Source organism: Mus caroli, chromosome 8, assembly GCF_900094665.2.
Source record: "Mus caroli chromosome 8, CAROLI_EIJ_v1.1, whole genome shotgun sequence".
Lineage (NCBI taxonomy): Eukaryota > Metazoa > Chordata > Mammalia > Rodentia > Muridae > Mus > Mus caroli.
In genome coordinates this window covers 62,860,519-62,879,680 of record NC_034577.1, presented here as the reverse complement: position 1 = coordinate 62,879,680, position 19,162 = coordinate 62,860,519, and the positions used below count along the sequence as shown (strand labels likewise).

General features: G+C 51.3%; 1 protein-coding gene across 1 annotated transcript; it reads left to right on the top strand.

Annotated features, from left to right (window-relative positions):
- Positions 1-511: 511 nt before the first annotated feature.
- On the top strand, positions 512-11,490 carry Pgpep1 (pyroglutamyl-peptidase I). The gene is made up of 5 exons (XM_021170399.1): positions 512-619; positions 2,802-2,854; positions 7,959-8,075; positions 9,054-9,286; positions 9,653-11,490. The coding sequence occupies exons 1-5, from the start codon at positions 586-588 to the stop codon at positions 9,843-9,845; spliced, it is 630 nt and encodes a 209-aa protein (XP_021026058.1). The 5' UTR covers positions 512-585; the 3' UTR covers positions 9,846-11,490.
- The last annotated feature ends 7,672 nt before the right edge of the window (positions 11,491-19,162 follow it).

Below are 19,162 nucleotides of genomic sequence, written 5' to 3'. Positions count from 1 at the left end.
CGGAGTAGATTTTAGAAGGAAGAAGTTTCGGAGAGCGTGGCCTGAGCCAGGGATGTCATGGGTCGCGAGTGTGAACGTGGACTGCGGCCTGGCCGAGGGGCATTGGAAGGATCTGCACTTGCGTGGGAGTAGGCGGAGGTACATGACCTGGACCTGGGCCCAGTTGTTTCAAGGATGGTTTTGGGAGTGTCTTGGGAGCTTGGGACCTGGCTGGAGCGTGACCCCGACCTGAGAGTTTGGAAAGCTCCAGGCGTGTGATTCTTGGGGGCGTGGTGGGTCCCTTACAGGACCTGGAGGAGGGTCTTTGGAAGACTGGGGGCGGGGTTGGCTAGGGGTGTGGTTTCTAGGAGGCGTGGCCTAGGAATGGCCTGGCCCCGGCGCTGGGGTCCGGGATGTAGTGGTGTGCGTGGGGCTCGGCGGAACCCGTGGGGCCGCGCAAGGGTGCGTACAGCTGGTCGGGGGCGTGTCCGGGGCGTGTCCGCGCAGGCCCAGCGTTAGGGGGCGGGGCCCAGCGGCCGGGCGGGGCTCGGGGGTCCGTGTCCGCTCCAGTCCCTACAGCCAGGATCCTAGAGAGTGCATTCCACCATGGAGCAGCCGCGGAAGGCGGTAGTGGTGACCGGTAGGTGCATCTGGACCGGGGGCGGCGGGGCAAGTGTTCGCGGTTGCCAGAGGTTTGCAGTTGTCGCCGCCCGTGATAGCACCGTTCGGTCCTGGTAACCTGAAAAGTCCGGGGTCATGCGGCCGGGAGTTCGGAGTGCGCGGGGACTAGGGTGCAGACAGGTCACCTCGCGCACTGCAGTCCCTCCCCGCCTCTTCAGAGCTCGGGCCTGTCCCCACCCGCTGACCCCGGGGACAAAGGCGGGTTTACGGCCAGGAAAAGTCCCAGTGACATACGATCCGCTCAGCTTCTGCTCCTGGCACCTTGCATTGTTGGAGGGGCCTGCAACCCAGTTTGGGGCAGGTGTTGGGCCTGGAGTCAACCTGACCCCGGAATGACCCAGGGACTCTAGAGACCAGCTCCTACTGTCATCAGCACCCCCGGAAGCCAACTGTTCTTATTTCCTGAGACTCAGCCTGGGGCCACTTGGTGGAGTCAACTCCACCAGGCCTTGGAGGAGGGCACTCGGGTTAACCTCTGCCCTGAGAGGCCACAGGAAGTGAGCCAGGGAAAACTCCCACTCCTACAGGTGTTTTGTAACTGAGAAAGGTTGGGACTTTCTCCCTGCTGTTCCCTGCAGTACAAGTGTGAATGACAGTGTCCCTGATCCCTTGGAGCATTCTGGGGGTGGGGGTGTTTATTTGGTCGGTTGGTTTATTAAGATAGAGTCTCATTCTGTTGCACTATCCTGCTGAGCTGGAACTTAACTCTGTGACCAAGGCTGGCTACAAACCTTATTATTAGCTAGGGTGAGCAGCATGTGCCACCATGATGAGATGCCCCAAGATGTGTCCTCTACCTGCTGTCCTGAGGTATGGTGGCCCTCTCTTAACCTCTTAACACTGGCAGCAGGCTCTTACCACCTGAGTTACACTAACCCAGGTTCTTAGATGTGTGTGTGTGTGTGTGTGTGTGTGTGTGTGTGTGTAGACCAGAGGTTAACCTTGGGTGTCATTACTCAGGCTCCATCCACCTCTGTTTTGAGAAAGTGTCTCAATTTAGGACGAATTCAGAGGTAGCATTTCTCAACCTGTGAGTCACGACCCCTTTGTGGGCCAATTGACCCTTTCACAAGGGTCACCTCAGAGTGTGGGGAAACACAGATTTTTATAGTATGATTCATAACAATAGCAAAATTACAGTTATGAAGTAGCAAAAAAGTAAATAAATAAAGGATGGCAGCATTAGGAAGGCTGAGAACCCCTGCTCTAGAGCTTGCCAGTTAGGCTAGACTAACTGGCCATGGCGCCCCAGACTGCCTGTCTCTGCTTCCCCAGCCGTGGGAATACAAGTTTGTGCCTCCTCACCACAGGTATATGATGCTAGAGAGCTGAACTCGGGCCCTGTGTGGCAACTGACTGAGGTATCTTTCCAGCTGTATTTGTTTATTTTGAAGCAGGGTCTCATGTAACCTGGACTGGCCTGAAACAGTCTTGGAGTCTGGGTCTGCAGGTGTGTACCATGGCACCTAGAGGCCGGTGGGCTGGTTTTTGTTTTTCTCAATTTAACTTTTCTTGGCAACCCAGTGGCTAGAGAAGGAGGCCGAGTTACCCAGATGGGGTAAATCCCAGCCTCTTCCCACTCCTGCTGTGTGACCTGGAAGAGTGAGCCCCTTCTCTGCATCACTTCTTGCTCATGACAGGCCCTGGAAACCCTGACTTCAGAGGGAATGGAGCCAAATGCCACAATGCCTTGGAGGTCTGTCTTGGTCAGAGATAGGACCTGGAGGTTGAAGGTTGAACTGACCAAAAGCAGAAGCAGTCTGGTGTCCACCCAGCCTGTCCTGGAGACACCCCCCCCCTCCCAGTCTCTGTGAGCTAATCTTAAAGTAGTGGTGGTCCACAACCCTGGGCCTCCAGAGTTGGGAGACAACCCCACCCAGACAGTGATAAAGTAGTTGGGTTTTGGCTGGAGAACAGAGCAGTGAAGAGAGAGGCTGACTAGGTCCTCCCAGGTGTGAGGACCCAATCGGGACAAGGAAGCCTGTGCCTGTCACCCCAGGACTCAGCAAGTAGAGGTCACAGCCCATAGCTGGGGCAAACCAGGAAGGGCTGGATAAGAAGCTAGAATAGGGGTGTGTCTGGGGATGAGATTTCAGAACTCAGGTAAGAAGAGAGAATAACTTCTCTTTTCCTGTTTTCAGGATTTGGCCCTTTTGGGGAGCATACTGTGAATGCCAGCTGGATCGCCGTCCAGGTAACTCTGATCTGGGGGAGGAGCCTCGCTAGAGCTGAGTATCTCTCCAAGTACTTAATACAATTTAACAGTGAATTTTAACCTTGACTTTTTTTTTTTTAAAAAAAACCCAAGATGTCATTCTCTATAGCCCAAGCTAACTTCCAGCTTATGATCCTCCTGCCTCAGCCTCCTGAGCAGTAGCTGAAAACCTTTTCAATTGACCTGGTTTGGTGGAACACACCTTTAATCCCAGAACTTGGGAGGCAGAGGCCAGCCTGGTCTACAGAGTGAGTTCCAGGACAGCCAGGGCTACACAGAGAGATCCTGTCTCGAAAAACAAACAAACAAAACAAACAAAAAACAAAAAAAGAAAGAAAAGAAAGGTGGAGTGTGTCCCAGGGGGTGCCCTGTGGCTGGGGAGCAGGCGCCCTGGGCAGGGACTCAGTCTCTTCACTGAGAACCTCAGGGGGTGGCTCTTCCCAGAGTGCCATCCAAGAAGTGACTCTGCTAACTTGTATTTCCTTGCCAGATGGGACATTCAGACAGACAGACTAGGGAACAATTGAGTGGAGAGAAACAGACGTTTGATTCTTTGGTAATAACTGGCTGGGACGGCAGCAGACCAGGATTAATTTTAGCCCATTAGCTGTGTGATTTAAGGGTTCTCTCTTCTCACCCGAGACTCCCACGTCCCCCGCCACCAGCCTGTCACCCTCCCCGTGCTGCAGACCTCAGAAGTCTCAGCTGCCGTAGCACCTCCCTCTTTTCTTTCCACCTTCACTCTGTGAGCCAGGTGGAGGACCCCGGGGTCCCAGGGACCTCGCAGATGGGAGTGTGACCGGGCCCCTGCTTGCGCATCCACTCCCGGGACCACCAGACAAAAAGCCCCAGTGTGTCTCAGAAGACTTGTGTGTCTGGCTTTGTGCGAGTTACAGACAGGAGGCTTCACGGGCTAAGTGGACACAAAGCCAGTGTCTGGATTCCTGGGCCCCAGACACCGCCATCTGCATGTAAATGGGAAGGAAAATCAATTAAACAATCTTTGTGAATATCCCCTTGGAGCGCTTGGACTCGGGGGAAACTCCGGGTCCTGAATAGACCAAGACTGTTCCTCAACCTATTCCTTTAAAATATTTTATTTGTTTTTGCATTTGATGATTGTGTGTGTGGAAGAGCATGCCTGTGGAGGTCAGAGGGCAGCTTTCTGGACCAGCTTCTCTCTTTCCACTGTGTGAGTGCTCAGAATGGAACATGGAGACCAGGCTGGGCCACGGGCTTCATCACCCTTGAGCCTTACTTTTGTTTTTAAGTTTTGAGGCAGGATCTCACTCTGGCTGACTTTGAACTCCTGATTCTTCTGCCTCAGCCTCCCTAGCACTGGGGTGACAGGTGTACACTGTTGTGCCTGCCTCCTTTGATTGATTAACTAATCAATCACATTTTACTCTGTATCTTGGCTAGTTTCAAACTCCAGCTGATTTTTCTGCCTCAGTTTCCCGAGTGCTGGAATTGCAGAGGGTGCCTGCCCTCACACCGGCTTTCTCTTCATTCCCCCTGGGTCTGGGGTGCCAGGCTGCTTCCTGGGAGGTTCAGGTGGGTGTCAAGGACGAGGCTGACTCTGACTTGTTTCTTCACAGACTCCCTGAGTGGGCCACAGACGTGGTGACATCCTGGGATAATTACTGCCACCACAAGTCTAGACAGACCTGCTAAGGGTACCAGCAAACAAAGAGGGCTTTGTGCTGGGGTCAAGGGAATCAATTGGTCAGATGCAGCCATGCCTGCTTTTGCGACAGAGTCTTTTCAGGTAGATGACCCAGGACAATGCCACAGCTGAAGCCCTGCCTGGTTCTTCCCAGGGTGCTGGGTACTGAGCCAGGATTCAGGAAGTGGGATGTGGGGCTCACAGCCCTCTTCTCCCGAGAGAGCTGGAACCAGGTGTCCAGGGACAAAAGGCAGAATCTGGTGAAGGGTGTCACTACTTGCACATCTGTGACCAATCCCCACTACACTGGCCTTCTCAGCCATAGAGCCCCCACAAAAAGCAGAGTGTCAGCACGGAAGGGCTCTTGTCTTCTGGAAGTGCCTGGCCTTCACAGGGACATTAAATACCAGCTCACACCCACCTCAGGTTTTCTAGGCGAAGCCCTGAGTCCCACATCACTTACCCAGTCCATATGTGAATCCTGCTGTTTGAAGGTACCAGCCATGGGATGAGGGTGAGTGCCAAGCCCCCCAGCTAGACCTCAGTCATTCATCTTGTGTAGGGGGGTGGAGTGTGTCTTTTGTTTGTGTTTTTTTTTTTTTAAGATTTATTTATTTATTATATGTAAGTACACTGTAGCTGTCTTCAGACATTCCAGAAGAGGAAGTCAGATCTTGTTGCGGATGGTTGTGAGCCACCATGTGGTTGCTGGGATTTGAACTCTGGACCTTGGGAAGAGCAGTCGGGTGCTCTTACCCACTGAGCCATCTCACCAGCCCCTTGTTTGTGTTTTGAGACAGGGTTTCTCTGAATAGCCCTGGCTATTCTGGAACTCACTATGTAACCAAGTTGGCCTTGAAGTCAGAGATCCTCTTGCACCTGTGTCCCAAGTGCTGGATTTAAAGCTGTGTGCCACCATGCCTGGCATTTTGTGTTTTGCTTGTTTGTTTTTGTTTTTTGAGACAGGATCTCAAGTAGCCCCAGGTTAGCCTCAAACTCACTATCAGCTAAGAACTCCTGAGCCTTGACCTTGGCCTTGTAAGATGTGCAGAGATGATAGAGCTGACAGGTGTATACCTTCATCAATATCCTGTCATCAATATCCTGTCATGTGCCTGTCCTTCCAGGCCACCATTGGGAACAGGGTGGCCTGCGGAAACAGCATGAGGAGTCTCTGGAGGCCCAGGCCGCCATTAGTCTCAGTGAGGGAGCCAGTGCTACTGAATTTGTTCTTGGGGAGCTCTTCAAAGATACGATGGCAAGACTGCAGGTGTGGTGGCCACACTCCCAGCACTGGGGAGGCAGAGGCAGGAGAGCTAGGAGGCCTGCTCCTTTTTTTTTTTGGAGACAGTGTCGCTCTGTAGCCTAGGCTGCCCCACATTCTGTTCCCCTGTCTCAGACTCCAGTGCAGGCATGACAGATGTGTGCTGCTGAAGGCCAGTCACCTGGGGTGTCTTCATGTGTGTGCCCATGGGTGGGGTGGCTCTGTCCTGCCCTGAATTCACCCCTTGAAGGGTTGGGATGTTGGTGAATGGTCTTGGTGCCTGACCCTGGTTTTATTTCCTGCTTTTGTGAATTACAGATTTACATCCTGATTCAAATAAAACACGTGGGGGCGACTGGGCATCACCAGGGCTCCTGAGCAAACACTGAAAAGGATCTGGGGTGAAAGGATATGGAGTTATTTACTTATTTTAGTGTTTGTTTTATTTTTGGTGCTTTTTGGGATTGTCCCTCTAAATAGCCCTGGTTATACTGCAACTCCTACAAGACCAGACTGGCTTCAAATTCACAGAGATCATCGTGCCTCTGCCTTTCAAGTGCTGGAATTAAATGTGTGCATTGCCACATCTGGCCTCTCTGATTTATTTATTTATTTATTTATTTATTTATTTATTTATTGACAGAGTCTCATATAGCCTTTCAAGTGCTGGAATTAAATGTGTGCATTGCCACATCTGGCCTCTCTGATTTATTTATTTATTTATTTATTTATTTATTTATTTACAGAGTCTCATATAGCCCAGGCTGGCCTCCAAAGCACTACTATGTAGCCCAGGCTGACCTTGAACTTCTTCCTGCTTGCTGCCTCCATCTCCCAAAATGGGCGACAGGATGTGATGCCAGGCATGTTCTTTTGTTTTATTTTTATTTTTAAATTAGATTTATTGAAATTATGCACATGTAAATGCCTGTTCTGGGAGCCACCTGTATGCAGATGCCTCCTGAGACCCAGCATCCCTTAGAGGCTGGAGCTACCTGATGCTGGAGCTGGAAGCTGAACTCAGGTCCTCTGGAAGAGCGGCAGAGCTCTTACCTCTCTCCAGCACTGTTTTGATTTTTGAGATAGGGTCCCTCAGCAGCCCAGGTTTTCCTGGGACTCACAGCAATCCTCTTGCCTCAGAGTCTTGAATGATTCACACCATCTGCTCTGCTGGGGGAAGTTTATTTTGTTTTCCTGTTTATGAATGAAGTTCCAAAGGCCATCAAATCCAGTTGCCATGGCTAGGACTTGCCCTTTGCCCCTTTCCCTCTCAGCCAGCAGATGGCGCACTTCCACTGCCCCAGTGCAAACCCAAAGAAACTAGACCTTTGTGGTTTTTAATTCCTTCAGATTTTGTTTCTTTGTTTGTTTGAGTCTAGGGTGTATGTTTGTTGAGACAGGGTCTCTTTGAACTCCTGATCCCACTGTCTCCAGCTCCCAAGTGTCTGGGATGATAGGCATGTACCACCACACCAGTTTATGTGGTGCTGGGAAGAAATCCAGGCTTTGCCCACATGCTGGCTGAACACTCTTGCAATTGAGCTACAACTGTGCTAACCGGCTGAGCTTCAGCCCCAAACCTTTTTGTGCTTTTTTTGGTTTCTTGTTTGTGTGAGATAGAACCTCACTATATAACCCAGGCTAGCCTGGAATTCATTGTGTAGAAGAAGAGGCTGGCCTTAATATAGCAGTTCTCTTGCCTCAGCCTCTCACGTGTTAAGACAGTTCTCAGCACTATGACAGTGATGCCTGGCTTACCCCCTTTTTTATGATGTGGTCCTTGTCACAGTTGCGGAAATGGGTGACTACTGATTCTTCCTCAGGCAGGCACTGTGTCTCCTGGTCCCTGGAGACCCTGGGCTCCTGCAGGAAGGCATTTCCCAGGTAGCCCTGCAGTGGTCACCTGATGAATTGCTGATGAACTCAGTGGGTTATGTGAAGTCAAGACTCCGTTTTTTTGAGGAGGGCAGAGTCTCATGCAGCCAAGGCTACCTTCAGTTTTTCTATGTAGCAGAGGATAACCTCTTGCTCCTGCCTCCATCTCCCAAGTGCTGTGTGACCTTGGTGTGCCACCCCTGGCTGAGCTGCCTGGAGTCTGGGGACAGAAGGCTCCGTGCAGCCCCTCCATCCTCACCCCCTGTCTTTCCTCCTAGGAGCTGGAGAAGCTGGGCCTCGGGGACAGCGTGGACCTGCATGTGTACGAGATCCCCGTGGAATACCAGACGGTGCAGAGGCTCATCCCAGCACTGTGGGAGAAGCACAGCCCCCAGGTGGGCAGCAGGGCTTCACCTAAAGCACTCCCCACCCCTGGAGCCTAGTCACTGTTCTGTCACTATGAGGAGGCACCGTGGCCATGGCCACAGCCACTCATAAAAGCCAATATCTGACGAGGGGTGTACTCAGTATCTAAGGGTTAATCCACGATCATCAATTCCAGACGCAGACAGGCAGGTGCGGGAGCAGTGGCAGGCAGAGAGAAGCAGGCTGGCCTGAGCTTTTGAAACCTCAACACACACTCTCCACTCCCAGCAATTCACCTCCTCCAACAAGACCACACCTCCTAATCGTCCCCAAGCTGTTCCACTGCTCCCTGGTGACTAAGCATTCAAATAGATGAACCTCTGGGGCCATTCTCATTCAGACCACCACACCACCCATAAGGCCAGTGCCACACCACACCTTACAGGGCCCTGTCAGGGCCTTGCTGCCTTCTGTGCCTGTACACCAGCCAGGACGGGCTTGGGTAAGTTACAGTTAAATATGAGTATGTGAGGTCCTGGTGTCCACCCAGCACTACCAAAGAAAAATATATTAATAAAAAAATAATTTTCAAGCCGGGCGGTGGTGGCGCACGCCTTTAATCCCAGCACTTGGGAGGCAGAGGCAGGCGGATTTCTGAGTTTGAGGCCAGCCTGGTCTACAGAGTGAGTTCCTGGACCACCAGGGCTACACAGAGAAACCATCTCAAAAAAACTAAAAAACAAACAAACAAAACCCATACCTCAAGCAAGGTACAGTGGTGGTAGATAACCATCACCTTAGCGATCATGAATTTAAGTACAGCATGGGCTACATGAGAGACTGAGACCCTGTCTCAAAGGTGAAGCCAAAGGCCCCCCTGGGCTCCTAAGTAGCCACGTTAATAGCTCATTTTCCAGCAACAACAACAGAGACTCACTGTGTTTATTCCCCGTATATGGGTGGGTGCTGCTCCTGCTAACCGTCCCCCGCTTGTCTCTTGTCCCCAGCTCGTAGTGCATGTTGGGGTGTCAGGCATGGCCACCACAGTGACACTGGAAAAATGTGGGCACAACAAGGGTTACAAAGGACTGGATAATTGCCGGTTCTGCCCCGGCTCTCAGTGCTGCGTGGAGGATGGTCCCGAGAGCATCGACTCCATCATCGACATGGACGCAGTGTGCAAAAGGGTGACCACCCTGGGGCTGGACGTGTCTGTTACCATCTCCCAGGACGCTGGCAGGTAGGCTTTAGACCCTGAGGGTGGGGAGGAAACAGCAGATAACTTCCTCAGTCACTCTCCACCTTAGGCTTGAAGATAGTTTCTCTGTGTAGCCCAGGTTGGCTTGGAACTCTGCATAGACCAGGCTGGCCTCAACCTGAAATCTACCTGCATCTGCTTTCTGAGTGCTGGGATTACCATGCCCAGCAAAATACGTTTTTAGAAAATGGAGAGTAGGCGTCCAGGGTCCCCCAAATTCCTGACCCCTAGATTCTCCTCCACCTCCCAGCTGTGCCCCAGAGCACAGAGCTTCGAAGGACTTTTCAGAAGCCTGGTGTCTTTGGCCTGGGACTTGGTGACTGTGACGTTTCTTCCCATCTGTCTCAGGTATCTGTGTGACTTCACGTATTATACGTCGCTCTACCAGGGCCGCGGCCGCTCCGCTTTTGTCCACGTGCCCCCACTGGGTAAGCCCTACAACGCCGACCAGCTAGGCCGGGCGCTACGAGCTATCATCGAGGAGATGCTGGGTGTCCTGGAGCAAGCTGAGGGGGATATCAGCTGTTGCCACCAGCTCTGACAGCCATGTACACCTGGGTGTGGTGCTGAGAGAGGGGCCATCCTGACTCATCTGCCCCTCCTAGTGGACCACAAGGGGGCAATGGAGAGAGCTCCCATCTGAATATCATCTGGGGACACTTCTGTTGCGCCCAGAGGCCAGGGCTAGTGGCCTGCACACATGCCATGGTGCCACCTTGACCCTGACACAGTCTGCGTTTTCAGGTGTATGGACAAGGAGTTGAAGCTTGCCCTGTGGCTGGGGCCTCACAAAGTATCATAAAGTAGATTAGCTCTAATCCATGTCTTAAACCCTAGACGGTCCCCGCCAAAGCCACTTGGGACCTGGTTGCCTTTTCTATCTTCTCTCTGTCTCCCTCCGTCTGTCTGTCTGTCTGTCCCCGTCCTTGTTTGTTGTACCCACCTCCCTTCAGTGCTACATTAGGGAACAGAGTTATTTATGTTCCCATTGTTAAGACTTCAGGCCTAACCAACAAGTGTCTTTCCTTTCTCCTGGGGAGGGTGGCCTCTTTTGCCTCCTGCCCTGAAAATGCCGTCATACTTTGGGTCTCCATAGTGGGTTCCCTTTGCTCGGAAGAGCAGGCTGCTATGGCCACCAAGGGCCTGGCCGCAGTGGCCTCTGGTGCCTGTGGGGAGCCAACCCTGCCATGACATTTCTTGTTCTCTTTTTGATATTTTAAGACTCTAAAAATTTAGATACTCTAAACTTTAGAGGGTATTTGCTGTTTGTTTGTTTGTTTGTTTGTTTGTTTTCTTTTGAGACCAGGTCTCAGGTAGCTCAGGCTGGCCTCGTGTGAATTTCTGATCCTCTGGCCTCAGCTTCCTAAGCACTAAGAGGACAAGTGTTTGCCACCACACATGGCCCACCTGGGACCCAGAACCCACCGTGTGAACCATCACCTGGAGCTGTGGATTTTCTCCATCTTGAGATAGCCAGCCTCTAATATCCTGTGAGGGACCTGGGGTGAGAGGCTGCGGTGCCCAGGCATGTTCCTGCATGTCCTATCAGCCACGGGGATATCCACCAGCCTGTAATATCTTGTGAGGGACCTGGGGTGAGAGGCTGCGGTGCCCAGGCGTGTCCCTGCGTGTCCTATCAGCCCAGGCATGTTCCTGCATGTCCTATCGGCCACGGGGATATCCGCTGAACTGCATTTGGACATGTGCCTGGGACTCCAGCCAGCCTTTGTCTCTAGCTGACTTTGAACTTCCAAGCCAGGAGGAGGGGCTCTCAGGAAGGGTGGGATGTAGCATGTGACCTGGACTCCTTCCAAGACCAAGTACAGTTCCTGCCAGTGAAGCCAAGTACATTTTGGATGCCACCTTTACTTTTGTGGATGGATAGAGACCTCGGTGTCCCCATGGGATTGATGGATCTGAATTCTGAAGTGACTTCTCATCCCTGGATCTTCTTGTTGTTTGTGAAACTGGGTCTCCTATAGCCCAGGCTAGCCTCCAATTCACTGTAGCTCAAGCTGACCTTAAATCCTGACCCTCCTACCTCGGCCCACTCCGTGCAGGGCTTATGAAAGCCTGTGTGCTGGGCCTGGCTACTTTTAAGCTCTAGTGTTCCTTGTTCTGATGTGGTTTCTTCATGTCATCATCTTGTTGATCCTGGGTCTGAAGCTTATCTGTCGCCACATGGACATCTGAGTGGTTGGCTCTCTTTCTGAATCTCAGGGGTGAGGGCACCCTGGAGTGCCCCAGGGTGATTTTCTGTCCCTACAAAAGCATCTATGGGTGTGGGCCTGCAGTTTGAATAACCAGGGCTCCCCCTCTCACCCTCCCCCCAGTCCTGTGCTAACACCTTCTCCAGAGAGAGAGGCCCTGCAGTTTCCCAGCTAGCCATGGGCAGGAAGATGGGGGCTCAGGAGTAAGGGATTCCCCAGGGCCCTGGGCTTTTGAGACATCATGTAGACAAGGCAGGCCTTGAACTCCTGGTCCTCTGGCCTCAGCCTCCCCCTGAGATGACCAAGATGGATCTGACTTTGGTTCCCATATGTCTTTATGTTTTGAGGCAGAGTTCTACCTGCCCTCTGTAGCTCAGGCTGGCCCTCCAACGTGTGACAGTCCTGCTTCAGATCTATCTATCGGTGCCTGGCAAGTCTTCCTCAGGGAGACTGGGGGGGGGGGGGGGGCGTGCTCCACTCTCAATTTTCCCAAAGTCCCTGGCATGAGCCTGGCTGGCTTTCCTTGGTCCAGCTCTGCTGGGAACACCATGCTCTTCTGCTCAGGGACCCCAGGAGGGCGCACATGTCATGTTCTAGTCCCCACTGTTGCGCTGAGGGGGATTCCAGGACATGGGGCTGGTAGTTATTTATTTGGGTATCTCTTAAACACACACCCCTTGCCCTGATCCAAAACTTCTTGGTTTTTCTTGTCGTTTCTTGGCAGGTAGGGCTCAGGGTCTATAGTTGCCAGGTGTCGCCTAGACTGGTCACATTGACCCTTGAGGTCCAGGTCACCCCAGCACTGACCTTCATTTCCCATGCTTACCCTGGGGAGTGGGGGTGGGGCTTCAACAGGTAGGCCGATTTGTGGGCAGGGCCTGACCTGGGCCTGGCTGGTCCTTACCATTAATAGCAAAGTAGAAAGCTAGCCCAGCAGAGGGAGAGAAGTAACACTGGCATAAACCTGAAGCCAGGGACTTGTGCAGGGACAGCAATGGTAGAATCTGAGATCTCAGCCAGTCTGAGAAAGTGTCTGATCAACTTAGGTGTGGAGATGTAGCTTTCAGACCAACACCAGCATGCTGTGCCCTGGGCCACTCCAGTGTTTCCTGAGGCCACGTGGAGGGCCAGACTGCAGGAAGCGGAAGCAGGACCACCATAGTGGGCACCAATCTTTTGAATTCATTTTTTTGGGAGATGGTGGGGGGTGGTACAGGATCTTGTGTAGCCTGGGCTGGCTTCACACTATGTGGCTGAGGGTGACCTTGAATTCCCTGCCTCCAGGTCCCAGGGATGGCAGGGTTAAGCCTCCACCTGAACCTTGCTTTGGGGGCAGATCTTTGAAGTTAAATTGATGGCTTCAGCTAAAATGGGAACTCTCTCGTGTACTTCTCAAGCTGGCGTGTAAACCTTCAGAAAAGGGGGGACCCCGAGGCTGGGGGAAGTTGGAAAAGCAGATTCTAGGTGCTTTTGAGTGAGGACTTTGGCTGGAAGGCAGACCAGCTGCTGTGTGCACAGGATGCTTGTGCCTGCGCCCCCAGCCCCCAAGGTGACCTTGCTGTGTGCTAGGAGAGCACCTCCAGCCTGCCCCTCTCCCTCCCACTGTCTAGACAGCTTACCCTTGACCTCTCTACCCCTTGGAGTGTCTGAGCCCAGAAGTCCCCTCTGGGAACATAGAGACAAAGCCTTACTCTCAGAGCCTTGACTCTGAGAGTTGGGGCTGTGGGAGTCCCTGTGGGGTCCCTATGCGTGCCAATGGCTTCTCAAATGCGTACCCGGGCAGGTGGCCCCCCTCCCCAGCCCACCATTTCTCTATATCCACAGGCTGGAGAAAGCAAACAGAGAGAGGGGCTTTGGTATTCTTTGTCAGGTGAAATGCCTGCCCCCCCCCCCCAAGTACAGTGTCTGGACTAGAAAACAGGGCACATGGCTCTTTTTATATATATATATATATATATATATATATATATATATATATATATATATATATANATATATATATATATATATATATATATATATATATGCAGCAGTAGAGAAATGAACCCACGTCAATGTTTGGGTTTGAAAAGCTATATCCTGAGTTGCCACAGCCACTAAACATGCCCTGTCAGTGAGGCCTGTCACTGGTGTCAGGGACACTGGTCACAAGTTGTAAGAATTGCATCATCCAGGCACTGGACCTGGAGGCAGAACAAGAGTTCAAGGCCAGCCTCCCCCTACACTCCAAGTTAGAGGCCAGGCTGGGATTTGAGAGACAAAAACCAAATTATCAGGAAGAGAGGGAGAGAGGTGGGAAAAGTGACTGGGGGGGGGGGTCAGTTGCCACCAAACCTTTATTCCCCAAGAGCCACAGGCTTTTCTTTTATAAAAAGAGGTTTCACTGATGCTGGTTGGCACCAGGCTCTTTTCCCTCAAAGCCTGGGTTGGCTCCGCCCAGGGCAGCTAAAGCCACACCTCAGGGAGTGCTTCCTGGGTGCCCCCACGGGGGCCCTGGCTGGTTTAAGGGACCCCCCCCAGTACCTCAGATGTTTTATCCTCTCAACAGGGCACTTCTGCCCTCTGAGACCCTTCAGGCCCAGTATGTCTTCCCTTTGAGGCCAGAGCTCCCACCAAGCACCCTGATAGAAGGGAGAAGGACCTGTCAGGCTGCATTTTGGATAGAAGGGAGAAGGGCCTGCCAGGCTGCACTCTGATTGAAGGGAGAAGGGCCTGCCAGGCTGCACTCGGGGAAACTCCACGCTCTTTACTCAGAACCAATAAAGTCATTGAAACCTGTCATTGTGCATCCAGTGTCACCTACTGGGAACTTTCAGCAGGTTCAAACCACTGGGATCCCGCTATGGTCCACACTAGCCAGCCTCTGACTGCTGGCCTGAAGCCATCTTCCTCCCTCAGCCCTCCTGGGTCTGGGCTCAACACCTATAAGTTCTTTTTGGAGTAGACTGGGATGTACCCCCTGCCTCACACAAACCCAGCCTTATTCTAAGGGTCTGGAGAATCCCACGGTGGAAGTCAGACCTCCCCTTCCCTTAACTGTGGTCCTCACTGCCTGAAATTTCTCTGGTCAGCTGAGCCCCGCCTGACAAAAAGGAAGAAATGGGGTGATTCTTGCCAAGCCTGGGCTTGTGACCCTGGCCTGGGAACACAGACTCCTGTCACCCTGACTGTCACGCGCTGCAAACTTTTATAGTCATAGGAAGTCATAAACTAACAGTCATCGGTGGGGACACCGGATGCCATGGTCCCGGTTGGGTTTACAGGAGCCTGCTGACATTCCCAGCTGGGTGATCAGTGCCACATGGGCAGGACAGCATATCACCTGGGCAGAAGTGTCTGAAGGACACCTGGGCTCTATTGTCTATCAGAATAGTAAACAAAGGACCCCAAAACATTAGAAGTCCTCAGGAATCTCATGCTGCAAGGAGAAGGGTGAAGCCCTGGACAGCCAGAGCAAGGACTTAACTTACCTCTGGCAAACGTTGCACACAGCTCCCATGGTCAGTCAGACCACCTTGCAGGAGAGACTAGCTGAGAGTGATGGGTTACTGAACAAGGGAGGGCCCCGCTTGGCTGGTACCCTGTGGCCATGCTCACTCTCCATCCATGCTTAGCCCTAAGCCTCATGTCAGGACTTGGAGTGCTCTGCGTCTCTGAGCTTTTTTCCATATGGAATACATCTTGGACCAGTGAGATGGCCTGGCAGGTGAGGGCACTTATTGTCAAGCCTGAGAATCTGAGTTTGAACCCCAGTGAGTATTGGGGTCACTGGGTGCACAAATTATGAGGAAATGACACCAACGTCAGAACCACCAGGAGGAAGCGCTTCTAACTGGCTAGGGTCCTGAGGTCAGGAGTGGAGCTGATCACAGCAAAGGCCTTGAAGGGCAGGAAAGCGTAAAATACAAGAGAAATTTGTCAATGGAGGTTTAGTCCTGGGGTGTGACTGTTTACAATACAAGCCCAGGCCTGCTCTAACAAGGCAGAGGTCTTCTCTGATGCGGGCCAGGTGGTTTTACTGCAGCTGAGAAGAGGGCAGGGCTTAAGGGTTTGCAGTAAAATGGGGGCACAGAGCAAAGCTTGGAATTACCCCAGGGGTTTTCAGAGAGGTGAGGCTCCTGCTTGAGACCCTCCCTGTCTTTTATTTATTTGGTTTTTTGAGACAGGGATGGCTGCTTCTGCATAGCCCTGGCTGTTGTGGAGCTCACTCTGTAGATCAGGCTGGCCTTGAATGCACAGAAATCCTCAGCCTCCTGAATGCTGGGATTAAAGTGTGTGCTGCCATGCCTGGCCAAGACCCTCTCTCAAAACACACATTAGCACCTGTAAACTTCTATATGACACGTAAAACCCCATATTTGGGTGGGAAAGGGACACACTTGGGACTTGCTTAGTGTGATTGGCTGGAGTGGGATTGAGGGGGACAAACAGTCCTCCCATGGACCTAAAACAGACCTCCCTACACTCCACTGTCCACCTTCAGGCCTCTGCTTCTGGAAACTTGTTTTCAAGGTCTATGTATGCATCCTTTACAAGTGCCTCAGACATGTCCCAGGTGCCCAGGAACTGGAGATGGGGCCCAGACAGCCCTGCATCTTCTTTCACTGTGCTGAAAGGGACTGGGGAGCACAACAGAGATCAAGCCAGAGACAGAGGTGAGAAGGCAGAGAGAGAGAGCAAGCAGGACGTTTTAGACATTTATATTAGGATTTCATGATTTTTTTTTTTTTTTTTTTGGTTTTTCAAGACAGGGTTTNTCTGTGTAGCCTTGGCTGTCCTGGAACTCACTTTGTAGACCAGGCTGGCCTCGAACTCAGAAATCCGCCTGCCTCTGCCTCCCGAGTGCTGGGATTAAAGGCGTGCGCCACCACACCCGGCTCATGATTTTTTTTAAACTTTTTTTTTTTTTTTTTTTTTTTTTTTTTTCGAGACAGGGTTTCTCTGTGTAGCCCTGGCTGTCCTGGAACTCACTCTGTAGACCAGGCTGGCCTTGAACTCAGAAATCTGCCTGCCTCTGCCTCCCGAGTGATTAAAGGCATGCACTATCACTGCCCGGCTAAACTTTTTTTTTTTTTTTTAATTATGTGTATGTGTGCTTTGCCTGTCTGGTACGTGCATGCAGTGCCCTCAGAGGCCAGAGGAGACGTCAGATACTCTGGATCTGGAGTTAAGATGGTTATGAGAGTCCTATTGAAGGGCTCTAGCCGGCCTGGGGCCATTGTCTTTCTCCTTCCCTCTTCCCCGTGCTAATCCATGAGATCACCTTCCTAAAGCTGGCCCCCAAGGTCTATTCCCTTATTTGTCCACTTCCTCCTCCTGAGGCTGGCTGCCAAGGTCAATGCTACCAAGTCCAACAATCAAAGCTCCCTTGGCTCACCTAATTAACATGCCCAATTAAAGTCCAAGAACTCATCTTAACCCAGGGGTTTTCCTTTACCTTTTAAAACCTCCATTTGCCTACTATCTCCTCTCTATCCAGAGGCAGTCCTTTGTGCCCCTCCTCCCTCTCTGTGCTCTCCCACCTCACACCCCTGTCTTTGTCTTTTATTCTGTGCTCTTTCTGTCATTTCCATGTGGATGCTGGGAACTGAACCTGGGTCTCTGCAAGAGCAGCAGTGAGTTACGGAGCCATCTCTCTAGCTCCTGATTCTATCTATCTATCTATCTATCTATCTATCTATCTATCTATCTATCTACTTTGAGACAAGACTCACATAAAACAGACTAGCATAGAAATCACTGTATAGTGAAGGATGGCCTTGAACTCCTGATTCCTCTGCCTCCAGCTCATAGTGCTGATTGGTAGAGTCTTTACCTCAAAGGCACCAAGGGCAGAGAGAGCCCTGGCAGTCAAGAGTGTGGAATGAAGGGTGACCCAGGTCAGGTCTGGCCTGTTGTGGGTCTCAGTTTCTCCTGATAGATACTACTGAGCATACACCTGCCTGTGGAGGTTCATGTCCGAGTTCAGCCAGCGCCCACCATACAGCATGCACTTCCTAAATGCACAGGCAGCACAGCAAGGTTGCAGGGGTGGCCATGGGAACCTGGGCAGGGGCTAATGTTGGGAGATGCTTTGCTGAGGGTTCCAGCAGAGGCATGTGGGGAGCCACGAAGTGTCATCTGACTACTGTCCCTAATGGCCTTGAGACAGGGCTCAACCATCACTTTCTCCCAGAGTCCCTGCTGAGTCACCCACAGTTGCTGCCCTCCACCCAGTCCCTGGGGAAGGAATTGGATGGGCAAGCCCTGAGTTCCCTCCCTGCTAGAGAACTCAATCCCACCTAGACTCCCACCAACTCCAGTAAGCCAACAGAGCCACCGAGAAGCAGTAAAACTGCTCCAGAGGTTTCAGAGCTCAGCTTTTGCAGAGTCTATTAGAGCAATGGAGAACCCTCCTTACTCCAGGGGGACATAATCTTTCACCATCAAGAATGAGGTAGCTCTGGCTTTCCTTTTTGGCCTGTTTCTGATTTTTTTTGTTGTTGTTGTTTCTGATTTTTTTTTTTTCCTCTTCTGTGAGACAGGATCTTATGTAGCCCAAGCTGGCTACAAACTCACTTTGTTGCTGAAGATGACCTTGAACTCCTGATCCTCCTATCTCCACTTTTCAAGTTCTGGGATGATAGGTGAGCAACATCAGGACTGTCTGCGTGCTGGAAATGGAACCCAGGGCTTAAGGCAGACTAGCACTTTAACAACTGAGCTACAAACACTCTAATAACCGAGTTACAAGCACTGTAACAACTGAGCTACAAGCACTCTAACAACTGTGTACAAGCACTCTAACAACTAAGCTACAAGCACTTAAACAACTGAGCTACAAGCTCTCTACCAACTGAACTACAAGCACTCTACCAACTGAGCTACAAGCACTCTATCAACTGAGCTACAAGCACTCTTCTAAGTGAGCTTCAGCTTCAGTCCCAATTCAGTTTCCCTGATTTGTGTGCTGCTGGGGAATCAGTACCCAACTTCCCCAGATGACATAAATGTGCTTTCTGGTATGGACAGGGTTTTCTCCTTTTCCCAGCTGGATGTATTTTTTAAAACAGGAAACAATTTTGAATTTTATGGCCATCCTCTCTGCGTCAATTAATGTGATCACGTGGCATTCTCTTTCATGTTATTAATGGCTGCATTATCGTAACTGGTTTTTAATGGTGACTCACTTTTGAATTCCTGGGGTGACAATGCGGGTCAACGTGGTGTGCTGATGGCTGGTTTAGGAAATTTGCATTTATAGGACTGGGGGTGTCGATCCAGGTCCCGTGCCACCCTGTATCTTTTCTAGCTGGAAAATAAGAGCAATAGTAGCAGCCCACACCTGTGGTCACTTGGAAAGCTGAGGCAGGAGGATGACCAGTTCTGGATCAGACCGGGCTACTTGCTGAAACCCTGTCTCAAATGAAATAAAAGAAGGATCGGTAATGGTGGCTCCGTTTGAGTCTCTACTTCTCCCTCTGAAAAGAGTTCATCCAAAGAGTGGACATTAATTCTTCCATAAATGTTTTGTAGAATTCACCAGTAAACCATTTTTTTAAATTATTATTTATTTTATTTATTTATTTATTTATATGAGTACACTGTAGCTGTCATCAGACATCCCAGAAGAGGGCATCAGATCCCATTACAGATGAGAACCACCATG